Source organism: Barbatula barbatula (assembly GCF_947034865.1).
Source record: "Barbatula barbatula genome assembly, chromosome: 2".
NCBI lineage: Eukaryota > Metazoa > Chordata > Actinopteri > Cypriniformes > Nemacheilidae > Barbatula > Barbatula barbatula.
This window is the reverse complement of record NC_136767.1, coordinates 24,216,050-24,228,675: the sequence shown is the minus strand read 5'-3', so window position 1 is coordinate 24,228,675 and position 12,626 is coordinate 24,216,050. Positions and strand designations below refer to the sequence as shown.

Here is a 12,626-nt window from a genome sequence, read left to right as displayed (position 1 = left end):
TATGCTGTAGCGCAACTATATCTTAAAAAACGTATTTTTCAGACCTGTTACTTGTTATACATTACACATAATTTCGTATTTCAAATAACCGTATACAAGTTATCATAACCACAGTCTGATTTACATAACTTCGTTTTAAAACGAACACAGATTGACAGAATTCCTCTACTTTAGGATGAATTGGCAACCCTGCAAAAGAGAATTTAAATGCAAAAGCGCCATCTAGTGTTCGCTTGAAGGCGCTAAGTACAGAATGTCTCCTCGCGTCTGTTTCTATTTCATTTTGATATGTTTGTAAATAAGGGTAAATATGACTGAATTTGAAAGGTGCTATACAATAGAGTGCAATGAAATAAAATGCATACGAACAAATTCTTATATTATATCCATGTTATTGGAAGGCCAAAGGAAAAACATGCAGAGAAAGTCTATGCAAGAACGTGATTTTAATAAGATTTTAAAGAGACTAAACATTACAACAGTCAATTTACACGTTTAAGATGTGGGAAACAAAACAGCACCAGAATGCATCATACAATCACAGTTCGTTTGACATGTTTCAGAATCATGTCCTCTTTGCCAGTTTTAGAAAAGACCACTGGTTAAAATAACAAAGTTCAGTGAACATTCGACTACTGCAGCTTTGGTGTCAGTTGGGACAGACATGAAAATGTATGACAGCAACAGATGGGGTTATATTACATCATTAGGGAATCAATGTTGTTCCGTGTTTGCTTGCTGACCAGGGTCAAAGAAAAGTAGTGAAGTAAAAACAAAGAGAATTCTGTAATGTCAGAAAATGTAACGTCAGAAGTAAAACAATTAAATAAATTAACACATTAATTTATCATAATACATTTATGAATTTAATCTTTCAGAATTTGGGAATGACAAGCAATTCTCCAATAGTACAAAAACATGTTCAGTGACTATGCCATCATCAATTATCTTGTAGAACTGATATGGAAGGAAACTAATATATTCGATTTAAGAAATATAAAATCAGCACTCAATAGAGTGCCATCACTTCGGAAGTAGTTTACCTACATTTCACATCTAACAGCAGGTGACAATAAAGTATTTTTCCATAAAATACATCAAAAGTAAACAAGATCACATCAGATATTTAGTTATTAAATCTGCAGTTATGGTAAAACCCTAATTTTTTTTCAGCTATTTGATTAAACAAAGAAATATGCACTTCGGGGAGAAGGGTATGAGATGGTTGTTTGTGTACTAAAAATTAAGAAATTGAATTGGTGAATTGATTAAAACCCATCGTTTTTAAAAACATGACTTTTTGAAGGAAGCAAACACATTCACACCACCAACAGCTCAGGGCAAACAACAACAGGCAAAACAAATTCTCCTTTTAGATATCACGAGAGTCTTCAGCAGCTCGGATCATAATTGTCCCCCAAGAGAAAGCAAAAGCATTGATAACAGAGATCCAATAGAAAGAAAGAACGGTGGACTGTAGAGACTTGTCTATTGGGAGGCAACAGCGATCCTCTGGGACAGCAGAAGGTTTAAAGTTTGAATTCGGATTACACAGTGTAGTCCAGCTCTGCGTTCATCTTGGTGTACATTTCATAGATGGCGTCAATAGTAGCTGTGAAGTTTACTAAGAACTGTCGTACTTTATCCAAGCATTCTTCATCCTTAACCTCTCGTCCTTTGGACAGCGATTTGAGAAAATCTGATTTGTACGGAGCAGCATACAGTGCTGCCTAAAAATGAAAATCAGAAGTTTTTTTAACCATTTACAGTCTTCATTACAGAAACATTTCATTAAAATTCATTTCTTTGTTAATTTTGTTATGAAGTAGCTTACTTTGAAGAGCTTCTGAACAAACCAGCCATGATATTTCTTCAAGGCAATCTCATATGCTTTGGTGACATTGACTTTGATGAGATTAGGATTGTTTTCATCCTTTTCTCCATCCACTAGGCTTTGCAGAAGAACCTGGATAAAGCGTAACCCCCTACCAGAATAAAGAACACCTTTACATGTATGCATTTTGCAGAAAATCATCATGTGCAACTTACAGGGCTTTTTAGATGTACGTTTTATGTGTGCGTGCCTTTCTGGTGAATTGACTCCACAATGATAACGTTGCAAGTGGCATGAAAATTCACACACACACCTCATTTCTTTTCAAACCCCTATGACATTTTTTCACCCGTGGAACACAAAAAGAGCAAATAAGCAAAATCCCTCATTTCCATACAACGAAAATGAAAAAGCACCAAAAAGTAGTTCATTATGGAGCTGTATGGTAGCTTTGTGTGAGAATAGATGGAAATAGCTGAGTTTTGCTATCCAAGAGTTATCAAATCAATTTGTAAATGAAACAAATTTAAACTGGCAAATGAAACAAATGCCATTTGCTTTTTTGTCATAGTCATTGTTTTTTATACAAACATGTATAAAAAGCCTGCACACCAAAGCAAGAAATTATAGAAAATACTTGAAAACATCTTTTTGGGGAGCTTTGGTGTTACATTTTTTATGGTTGGTTTTGGTCGAGCACCCATTACAAGTTGATGTGTCTGCTTTGGTTTGTTTTGGTCGAGCACCTATTACACGTTGATGTGTGTGCTTTTGTTGTATTTTTGTTATTGTTTGTATAGAAAAAACCACTGGTGACATTCTACTCCTTTTGTGGAAGAAAGAAAATCACTTGAGTTTGAGAATGTGTAAAGGATAACAGTATTTGTGGAGAGCAAAATAACCCCATGTGATGTTTTCATTATACAATTTATACAATAACTGTTCAGTATTTTCTCATTTTTTATTTTACAAAACTAAAAATAAAGCAGTATAACTTTTCAGGTCCACACTTGCCTTTTCAGCCACATAAGGGCAAGTGTTGCCCCCACTTTTGGCCATTCGGCTCCATGCATCTCTTTTTCTGCTTCCAAAATGTTTTGCAGGGTTTTAAATCTGCTGGGATTGCTGTCATACACGGCCTTGATTTTCTGTGAGAAACAGAAGATGTAAGAGGTAAGTGGAGTTCTGGTTGTAAAGGTTACGTAGTGCAAAGCTTATCCACCTTCTATGTCTGTAAACTTACAGTTATGTTACCCGCAATATCAGCCTTGATGGGAGAAAAAACTGTAGAACCAAGGCAATCTATGAATAGATCAGGGGAAAGGGTAAATAAGATTGCACACACAACCGAGTATTCCCTTTAAACACACATCCAATTTGCATGTATGAAATTAAGTTAATTAAAATTAAGTTTAAGCAGATTATGTTATGCATTACCCACACTTTCACAGGAGCTGTGAAATAATCTTTTTACATACAAGAATGTTGCAGATAGGCGATAAATGTATTTCCAGTTCGGTTCTCAAGAACTCAGAGTGAACTCTGACATTACCGCCGTCTGAATAATTAACCGTGCTTAGAGAGCATGACAGATTTTTGAAAGCACCCATGCGGTTCATTAAAGTTTCAGTACCTCCCATTATCACATTGAGACCAAATGTATTGCGGGTCTGATAATGAAATAAGCACTTTTAGAAATGGAAACATTGAGCCTGTGATGTTTCTACAGGGTTTCTTCTGTATAGAAAAAAATCGTCAAATGTCATGCCACGTCAAATTGAGGCGTTTTCCTCAAAAACGCTGCGTGTATTCTGTCATTAGACTGTCATTTGTAACTGCAGTTGAGGCGTTACGCACCATAGGAGGCGCCGTTTCGTTATCAGCCCAGTGAGGCGCCAGAGTTGCAGGACAAGAGCTAATAGGAGCTGTATTAGCTGTGTTTTACACCTGTTCGGGTGAATATTGTTTTTTTGCGTGCAAGTACATTCAATTTCTTAAAAAGGTTTCTCAAATTAACTTAGCGTACATCATTGTAATGTTTTAAGGTGTGCAGTTGGCTCGCTGAAACTGCGTTATACTGCCAGTGTGAACGCATATTGCGATCAGAACGACTCGCAAACAAAGGACTCCTTTGAAGTGCACACTCTCGGCTTTATTTAGTGTTTTCACATCCAGATTAGCTGAAGGCTTTAGGAATTTCAGCTCTTTAATATGAAGCTCCCCCATTTTTCAAGGGACCAAAAGTAATTGGACAGTAAAAACAAAAGCTGTTTATTCATAGGTATGGCCTTTTCCTTAAATCATTTCTTCATAAATGCAGGATGTATGGAGGTCCGTTGTGAAGGTATTTTTCTTTATCATGGAGAGAGGATAATGTCATCATCCACCACTTATCTCATATGGACGCACAGGATATTTTTGTTGCTGAGCTCAGCAGTGTGTTTCTTTTTTCCAAACTACCAAATTGTCGATTTGGCCGCTCTTAATGTTCCTGGCATCTTTCTGATGGATTTGTTGTGTTTTTTCAATCTAACTATGCTCCGTTTCAGAATCTCCCAGAACGCCATGATGTGGGTTCACAACAACAGCTTACAAGTGCAAACACCACACGTAGAATCAACTCCAGACCTTTAATTTGCTTCATTTATGATGTAATGATTTAAGGAAAAGTCCATACCTGTGAATAAAACAGCTTTTGATTCAACTGTCCAATTACTTTTGGTCCCTTGAAAAAGGGGGAGCTTCATCAAGAGCTGTAATTCCTAAAGCCTTCAGCTAATCTGGATGTGAATACACTCACCATAAAGATGAGAGTGTGCACTTTAAGACAATATCCCAATATAAACCTGTAAATCTCGAATACATTGATTACACAGTTAAAATAACTGTACCACTGTACATGGCTACATGTAACGGAGACCAGCTAGTGAAGAGCTGTGCAGTGTGTAAACCTCCAATCCGCTCTAGCAGCGGTCTTAAGCCTCCTCGATAGAACGCGTGTCTCCCATCCGGACCGACACCGGTTCGAGGCCCGCGCAGAGCAGGGCGAATAGTACCGGTAACATACTTATACTGCAAACATGTGATGCACCCTCAAATTTACACCTCTTTGGTAATTTACTAAATAATTTACAGTGCAGTTAAGGTAAAGGTATACATTATGTGTACTGCCTGGAATTGAACCCGCGACTCCGGCGTTGCTAGCAATGCTTCTTCAGTTAACGGCCCCAGGAAACAGTATCTCTGGTTACGGATGATTCCAAATGAGCTCATAAACATTGCTCACACACTGCTTTTTCAGAGAAGAAACACACAAACATTCCCTCTGTTCACACGTATAACAATGACAGCCCTGCCTCCTGCTCTTTCTGGTGTTTGTACACCACACAGAGCTTTCTGTTATAAGTGTGAAGTCTAAACAAGGGCAGGGAAGCCTAACTGTCTTTCCGTGAGAGTCAGAAACATCAGCAACAAGCCATTGATTAATCACAAGCGGTGACATCACCCTAGATAAATATTTTTCCAATCACCGCCTGTCACTACACCATCAAGGCTCATCCAGTGAGATTAAGCGCTTGCATCTTTCATGCACAGGCAGGTTTAACTGGGCTGAGTTTCTTGTAAAAAAATGTCTGTGATTCAATTAAGTTCAGTTTTTTTAACCAGAAAGGATCCCTTTAGAGACAGCTATAAAAAGAGATCATTGAGAGCAAGTCCGAAACCTTAACGCTTTGCTTTTCAAGTGGAAATTTATTTTGAATGTCTTTTTTCGTATTAATAGCAAATGAGGTTTTGAACAAAGATGTTCAGATGTTGCGTACTGCCACTGAATAGACGATGGCAACTCAACACCATGCTAATCAATTTCCTCAACTTCTGAAATCGAGGGCATCTTATTAAATTATGCATGCAATGTCGGCTTTGTGAAAAGAAATGTGATCTAAAAAAAACGATTAGTACTCAGAGACAATAGCTACTAGTTGACAGCAAGGCTTTGTCAGACTTTACTATTGTGTCTGCACAAGCCTGAAGAGGTTGATCAGGAGTGGAAAAAAAAAATCTCACGACTGATCCAGGAGCTAGAAAATCCTTGAAAATCAGAGCACATCATGCTTGTGAGTTTGCAATGCTGATTTTCTTAATAACAAGTATATTATGTAATGGAATTATACTCCTCTGTAAATGCATAATGAAAGGATCAGTGTCTGCATATCTTTTGCCTATTTTGACATTGAAGTATTCTGAATTAGCCTCCTACATTAAACATTTAACAAAAGCTTGTTTTGTGCTACATGATGTTATAAAATAACTCGTCGCATCCACACTTTTAATTGTTGTCAAAAGGTCTTCCAAAAACAGTTACTGAGAGATTGGGATGAGATCAAACGTTAGACAATAAACTGAAAGTGTTGCTAAAATAAATGTAAATACATTTTCAAATAAATAAAGAGAACTTTACTAAAACTTTGCCAGAGAGATCATTTAAAAACCAAGCCTCTCTCATGAGCCAATAGTTCATGCTCAAATCAGAGCTCTCAAACTATGAGACATGACGGAAGAACCTACCGAAGAAAGGCGGAAGATGAGACACCGCTTCAAGAAATGGACGGGTTTCCACTTGTTTGTCGGCTGGAAGTTGCCGGAACTGGTGCTCCATAAGTAGAGCCATGGTTGCCTAAAATGGGCCAAAATTACTTGTTTGCCTACAACATAGGACGAGGGCAACACAGCAGAAGTTAAGGCAGAACCCGGAACTACCGCCGTACAGACGAGCGCGTACAAGTGCCAGTTCTATTAGCGGCACTGAACAGCTAGACTGCCTCCTACCCCGCCCCTTTATTCAAATACTTGAAGACGTGCAACAGGTGGGTTCGGGAACGCCAATCAAAACACTAGGGGCGGAGCCAATGCTGTCACGAATTATAATTTGCTGAATTTATTATTTATGTCACGGTTGACAAAAATCAAGACTCATTTGAATAGTCTCTTCATTCGTTTTAATCACGAATACGTGTATGGTTGACTAACAGAAAAGAAAACGATCTACAAACGATCTCTGAATGTCGCTTCACGTAGCTTTAGCCAAGGTTCAGAAGTGATAAATAATCTAGGTGTTTTTCCAGTTAAGAATCGCGTAGCAACGCAAACGGCTTAATTTTACACGGTATTGCGGACCGCATAAATGAATTACAATAAAATGAAAACAAGAGCGGCTCAGTTTCGAATCTCTGATGAAAGTTCAGGGGCCTATCGTGTCATTAATAATTAAAAAGTCCTTTACCCTGTTACTGACATTAGAGGTTTAAGCGGGGAGTCTTTCTGACGATAATTAGACACGATTATCTGGTCACCATTAAAAATTCACACGCAAACGCAATGTTTAATTTATCTATCAGTAGGCTTAACCCACAATGACAGACATGCCATTGCCTCTTTATTATTGCCGAAACCAGATTGCCTCACCTATGTCACACCTCAAATGACAGATTATTTTTAATCAATATTTAATCATCCAAAGTAGAATGTTGGACGATGATGTCACCTGCACTGAAGGTTTTGATCAGAATATTCAGAATATATCAAAATGGATAGTTCGGGAGACACGTGAATGTTATGCAATGGGTATGTGCTATTTTATAATTATCATTGTTATGTGAATAAATGATTCAAACATATACATAATAATATAATAGTCTTATATAACAACTTCGTTTTTTGAAGAAATTTAGAAATATAATATTTTATGGATATTTAAATATCAGTTATAGATGAGTAGATTTTTTGTTCACCTTTCATTCTCTTTTTATTATTATTATTATTTGTTATTATTATTAAACATTTACTTATACAGTACAAAAGTGAAAAGCCATAGGCTCGGGGACTGATACATTATACATCACAATGGAATTCAAAGACGAAACATAAAGACATAATAATAAATAATAATAAAGGGAGCAAAGTACAAGAAATTATACAGAAACTCCAAAAAATTAGAATACATTTAAAGTTTTAGTAGCCTTTTTGTTACAAGATGTAGATAAGGATCTAATATAAATCTAAACATCCTTCAACTCTGAACTCTGTCACCCTCAAATGTAAAAAAAAGAGTTTGCATTTGCGTAAGTACCTCACTGCTCGCCGTAGGTAACCGGAAGTGTCGAAGCCGTAACCAAGAGAACGCTTCCCGTTTCCGTTAGTGTTTTGTTGCCAAGCCCGCTGTTGTTAACGGACTTTCTCACAGAAAATACAAAATTCTCGATTTCACATTTCTTATTTACACTAGAAAAGGGCTGCAAGATATACGCGCGAGTGCGTTTAGGTAACAAGTGAGCATTTTCTCCGTGAGTTTTTACACTAAGCATGCATAACCTGCAAATATGTTTGGCAATTGGGACCTTATAATGAGTTTCATATTACTTTTCCAAGCATGTCATAATCATTCATATTAATTGTATAATTGCTGTATAGGTTACCTGCAAAGTAAATGATTGCGAGTCAATAAAGGTCAGGATAGTAAAAAGCTCGAACTAAACTGTCACATCGATGGCTTTACCGACGCTTTCGGCGCGCTGGCCGGGTCGAGTGGGAGCTCTGGAGAAGCAGCTGGTTCGGCAGCGCGAACAGGAGGCTCGGTGGAGGCAGCAGTGGGAGCTGCACTCTCAGTACTTCAGAGAGCAGGACGTCCGCAGCAGCAAACAAGCACACTGGAGCTCAAGACAGTCCTTCCAACGCAGGTACAGAGAATCTGGAAAAATCATCCTAATGTTAGAAGTTACCTTACAGAAAAATAACGTCTACCGTTTAGTAAGTTCAGTCAATAAGTAAATGTGACATTTCCTATTGTGATTTGTTGATTTTTGTAATGAATACATTTTCCAATAATGCATCAAAATTACGACTACATAAATAACTTAGGAAAAGAGAAAATAAAATGCACATAATCCAAAATTATATTTCAAAGCTGTCATTGTAATAACTCATTGGCATCTCCTTTTCTTTGGCCTTTTAGTATGTCAGCGTTTCAGAGGGAGCGGGTGAAAGAGGAGAAGCAGCGGAAGCTGCAGGTGCGCCGGGAGCGTCTGAGGATAATGCTTCAGGAAGAGAGAGACCAACTAGAGGCCGAGCTCAAAAATGTTCTCCCAGACAGAGCCACGCAGACCAGAGAGTTAGTAGAAAAAACAGATGCCCTCCGGTCTGCAAGAGAAGAGAGAAGGAAAAATGTATGGTTGCTGTTGTACTTGTCGTTGCTGTTTTTGATTATGGGTTTAATAGTGTCTGATCTGAAATGTTGAATTGTTTGCTTTCTTCCAGCTGGCACAGGAGCTGCTAAGAGAGCACTGGAAGCAAAACAACTCTGAATTGCGGAAGGTCAGCCATTTATGAGTAATGTGCTGTATAAGAAAGGAAATAAAAAAATGCTTGATCTCAGCTGAACATGTTTGTATATGTAGTATAAAAAAAGAGCCGTCTGGTCCCTTGGTCACTTGTTGCAAACATGATACAATCTGTCTATGACTATTCTGTTCAAAATTATATGCAATATTTATCTGTCAGTTTCACGTAAAGCGTTTTTTAACGTAGGAAAGATTTTATATATATCCGTGATGAATAGTACACGTTCATATTCTAACCACTTTCACCACTAAAGGCCCAATTTAACTTTACAGCTCAAATAACATGCATTATAAAGTGAAAATTAAAGTAACTTTTTAAATAATGACACTTGAAAAATATCCATCCCAAAAAACTCTTTCTATCACCAAATATTTACAAAGTTTTTCTTGTAAGTTCCTGAACTTGAATGCAGAATGTTCATTAAAGGACACAAGCCAAGTTTGTGGGGAATTTGTGTTCATTATGTAAACGTGACTGTAAGTTAATAGGGCTTGTGATGTGTTTCTTCCGTGACTGATCTGTAACTCTGAGCTCAGGATTTGGTTCCAAACACGTGCAGCGTGGTTTAATCAGACATCTCATGTTTGTGCCCACAGGTTGAGTCACAGCTGCACAAAGATCATGTTGTGAGCCAGTGGGAAGCCCAACAGCAGGAGAAAAAACAGGTAAGAAGAGTGGTAAATGCCAGCGCTGCCATGCATAAAGGGTGCCCATCTGAGCATCATACAATTTTAACATCTTGAGGTTTGCATTCTAATATTAATATGCCATATTACAATATACTATAGAATAAAATAAAAATGTCAACAACTGTAAGTATAATATTCATATACCATATTACAATATAATATACCATAATATAAAAAATCTCGACAATTATCTCAATTCGCTAGTGTAGAACATCTTGATTCAATTATGTTGCTTTAGAATAAAACGCCTCCCAAATGCAAAGACATTGTAACCGTGTTCTCCTTCTTTCAGGCTGAGGAGAGAGCTCAGGAGGAAAAACAGCGTGTGGAGAACGCGTATGAGAGAGCAAGACAGGAGGCTTTGGAAAGAATGAAGAAAGAAGAAGAAAAGAGAAAGCAGGAGGAGATCAAGCGTGCCGATGACCTCTGTAAACAGATGGAGGAGCTCAAACTACAGGAACAAGAAGTGAGTCATAATTGTCTTTTTTGGGGAGAACAGATAAATGACTATAAACGACATCTCAACTTATAAATAATTATCATAAGCTCAGTATTGAACATAGATTTGAATGTACTTGCTCAAAAACTGATTCTTGTTCATGTTCAACCCCCAAAAATTGCAGCTTTAAATGGAAAAATAGATGAGGCTCCACACAAAAATGTTTAAATAAATACCGTTAAAGGGACAGTTCAACCAAAGATGAAAATTCTGCCATCATTTACTCACCCTCAAGTTGTTCTTAACCTGTATACATTTTGTTGTTTTGCTGAACACAAATGAAGATATTTGGAAAAATGTCAGTAACCAAACAGACTCCATGAAATGATGAAACATTCTTCAAAATATATTTGGGTTCAACAGAACAAAGACATTTGTACAGGTTTGGAACTCTCTGAGGGAAGTAAATCATGACAGAATTTTCATTTTTGGGTTAACTTTCCCTTAAATTTTTAAAATATTTGATGTAAGTTATATTTATGATGGACTATTTATTTATGAAAAATGAATACATTTATACCGCAAGTGTGCATTGATAAGTAAAAACTTGAAGGCCCAGAGGCAATTATTCCACTTATATTATGCTTGTTCCAGGCCGAGCGTCTAAAGCAGGAACAGGAGGCTCTGATGTCTCAGCGTTGGGAGCTTGAGAAGCTCGAAGATGAGAGGAGGAGGATGGAGGAAACCAGGAGGAAAACTGAGTTTGGGTAAAACAATTTGGCATATTTTACTGTTTGTTCCCCCTGCACTTTTGGGATTAGACTAACTGCACTCTTTTTCACATTCAAAGGCATTTCTTGACTCGGCAGTACCGTGCACAGCTGAAAAGAAGAGCACAGCTGGTGCAGGAGGAGCTGGTAGGTTACAGCAAACACTATTTGACCCCTTTTCAAAATGCTGAACATCGACTGCAATACCTTGTCCGACCACCAGGAGGCAGATCGTAAGATCCTAGCAGCGCTGGTGGAAGGAGAGCTGGAGGAGCAGAAGCTGGAGAAAGCCAGGAGAGGGAGAGCCGTTGCTGACGCCGCATGGATGAAGAGAGTCATTGAGGAGCAGCTTCAACTGGAGAAGGAGAGGGAGGCGGAGTTTGATATTTTATATCGGTGAGTAGTGTCAGGATGTTTGTTAAGAACTTCCAGACGGTCCTAATGTGGTTTCACTCGTACTGTATGTTTGTGTGCCGCCCATCAGAGAGGAAGCTCAGCGTGTTTGGGAGAAGAGAGAGGCAGAGTGGGAGAAAGAGAAGAGAGCCAGAGAGAGACTCATGCGAGAGGTAAGACAAAACACAGCGTGTTTGAGGATAAAGACAGCACATGATGGCTGATTTTTGGCCTTGTATTTTTTGTTCAATGATTTGTAGGTCCTGGCTGGACGTCAGCAGCAGTTGGAGGAACAGATGCATGAGAACAAGCTGGCGAGGGAGGAGTCTCTTCAGAGGAGAGAGGAGCTCATCCAACAGCTGGAGCAGGAGAGACTCACCCAACGCCAGGAGAAAGAGGTGCAGGAGGGAGCCCGTACTGCACGCATGCAGGAGATCAACGCACAGGTATGTATTGTGACACAGAACAGTAGCTTATATGTTTGAAGGTGAGCAGAGGCATTTAAGGGATGCTTTCATTCAACAGGTGGTGAAAAGGCGCAACGAACAGTGGGAGGAGCAACGGAGCCGTGAGCAAGAAGAAGAGCAGGAGAGGGAGGAGCTTAAGCAGCAGGAGGAGGAGCTTCATCTTGAGACTGAGAGATTGATTCGACAGGGTTACCGGGAAAGAGTGAGTTCAAGATTAAATTGAAGATAGCATTTTTTGAAGTACACTGTCTAGAATATTACAACAAGATTTTTGTTTTTATTATAACAGATTCACAGCAGACCCCGGTCAGCATGGACATGAGAGCACTTTACACTGGAATTTTCGTGCCACATTGTTTTGAGATAAGAAAATAGGAATATGTTTTGGAAGAAATCAGGAATATGTTGATCTTGGCCATTTCAGGCTTAAAATAAAGTTGGTTTTGAGCTAGAGCTATTTATATGACCCATGCATTTTTATCATCTTTAATAAATCTTTCTTATTATAAAATTTTGATGCACTGGTGTTGAGGTTTCACGTATTTTGTATAGATGAATTACAATGTGTTTTAATAAAGAAAACAGGATTTACAATAAGAAATGTTCTAATTCTAACCAAGATAGAGATAATAAAATGCA

General features: G+C 38.2%; 2 protein-coding genes across 4 annotated transcripts; one reads left to right on the top strand and one right to left on the bottom strand.

Moving 5' to 3' along the window:
* Positions 1–377: 377 nt before the first annotated feature.
* Positions 378–6,658, bottom strand: gltpa (glycolipid transfer protein a). Its single transcript, XM_079473539.1, has 5 exons — positions 6,401–6,658; positions 3,078–3,136; positions 2,849–2,982; positions 1,835–1,985; positions 378–1,730 (listed from the first exon to the last, which is right to left on the bottom strand). Exons 1-5 carry the CDS (start codon positions 6,501–6,503, stop codon positions 1,548–1,550), a joined length of 630 nt encoding a protein of 209 aa, XP_079329665.1. The 5' UTR covers positions 6,504–6,658; the 3' UTR covers positions 378–1,547.
* A 1,309-nt stretch (positions 6,659–7,967) lies between these two features.
* On the top strand, positions 7,968–12,583 carry tchp (trichoplein, keratin filament binding). Of its 3 annotated transcripts, none has more exons than XM_079480406.1 (13): positions 7,968–8,153; positions 8,303–8,568; positions 8,844–9,054; positions 9,146–9,202; positions 9,826–9,894; positions 10,211–10,384; positions 11,012–11,124; positions 11,208–11,274; positions 11,351–11,523; positions 11,612–11,693; positions 11,781–11,966; positions 12,046–12,189; positions 12,277–12,583. In XM_079480406.1, exons 2-13 carry the CDS (start codon positions 8,378–8,380, stop codon positions 12,307–12,309), a joined length of 1,500 nt encoding a protein of 499 aa, XP_079336532.1. In that variant the 5' UTR covers positions 7,968–8,153; positions 8,303–8,377; the 3' UTR covers positions 12,310–12,583. The 3 variants fall into 3 exon arrangements, with proteins under 3 accessions (XP_079336532.1, XP_079336534.1, XP_079336533.1); XM_079480408.1 differs by having other exon boundaries at positions 7,985–8,160; positions 12,277–12,579; XM_079480407.1 differs by having other exon boundaries at positions 7,985–8,175; positions 12,277–12,579.
* The last annotated feature ends 43 nt before the right edge of the window (positions 12,584–12,626 follow it).

Bases quoted from the DNA above. Each gene is read 5' to 3' on its own strand.
- tchp (XM_079480406.1), top strand. From the start codon at position 8,378: ATGGCTTTACCGACGCTTTCGGCGCGCTGGCCGGGTCGAGTGGGAGCT. The intron at 9,895-10,210 runs GTAAGAAGAGTG...TCCTTCTTTCAG, and splicing joins AACAGCAGGAGAAAAAACAG to GCTGAGGAGAGAGCTCAGGA. The intron at 11,524-11,611 runs GTGAGTAGTGTC...GCCGCCCATCAG, and splicing joins GAGTTTGATATTTTATATCG to AGAGGAAGCTCAGCGTGTTT.
- gltpa (XM_079473539.1), bottom strand. From the start codon at position 6,503: ATGGCTCTACTTATGGAGCACCAGTTCCGGCAACTTCCAGCCGACAAA. The intron at 3,137-6,400 runs GTAGGTTCTTCC...ATCTATTCATAG, and splicing joins TCATCTTCCGCCTTTCTTCG to ATTGCCTTGGTTCTACAGTT. The intron at 2,983-3,077 runs GTAAGTTTACAG...TGTTTCTCACAG, and splicing joins ATATTGCGGGTAACATAACT to AAAATCAAGGCCGTGTATGA.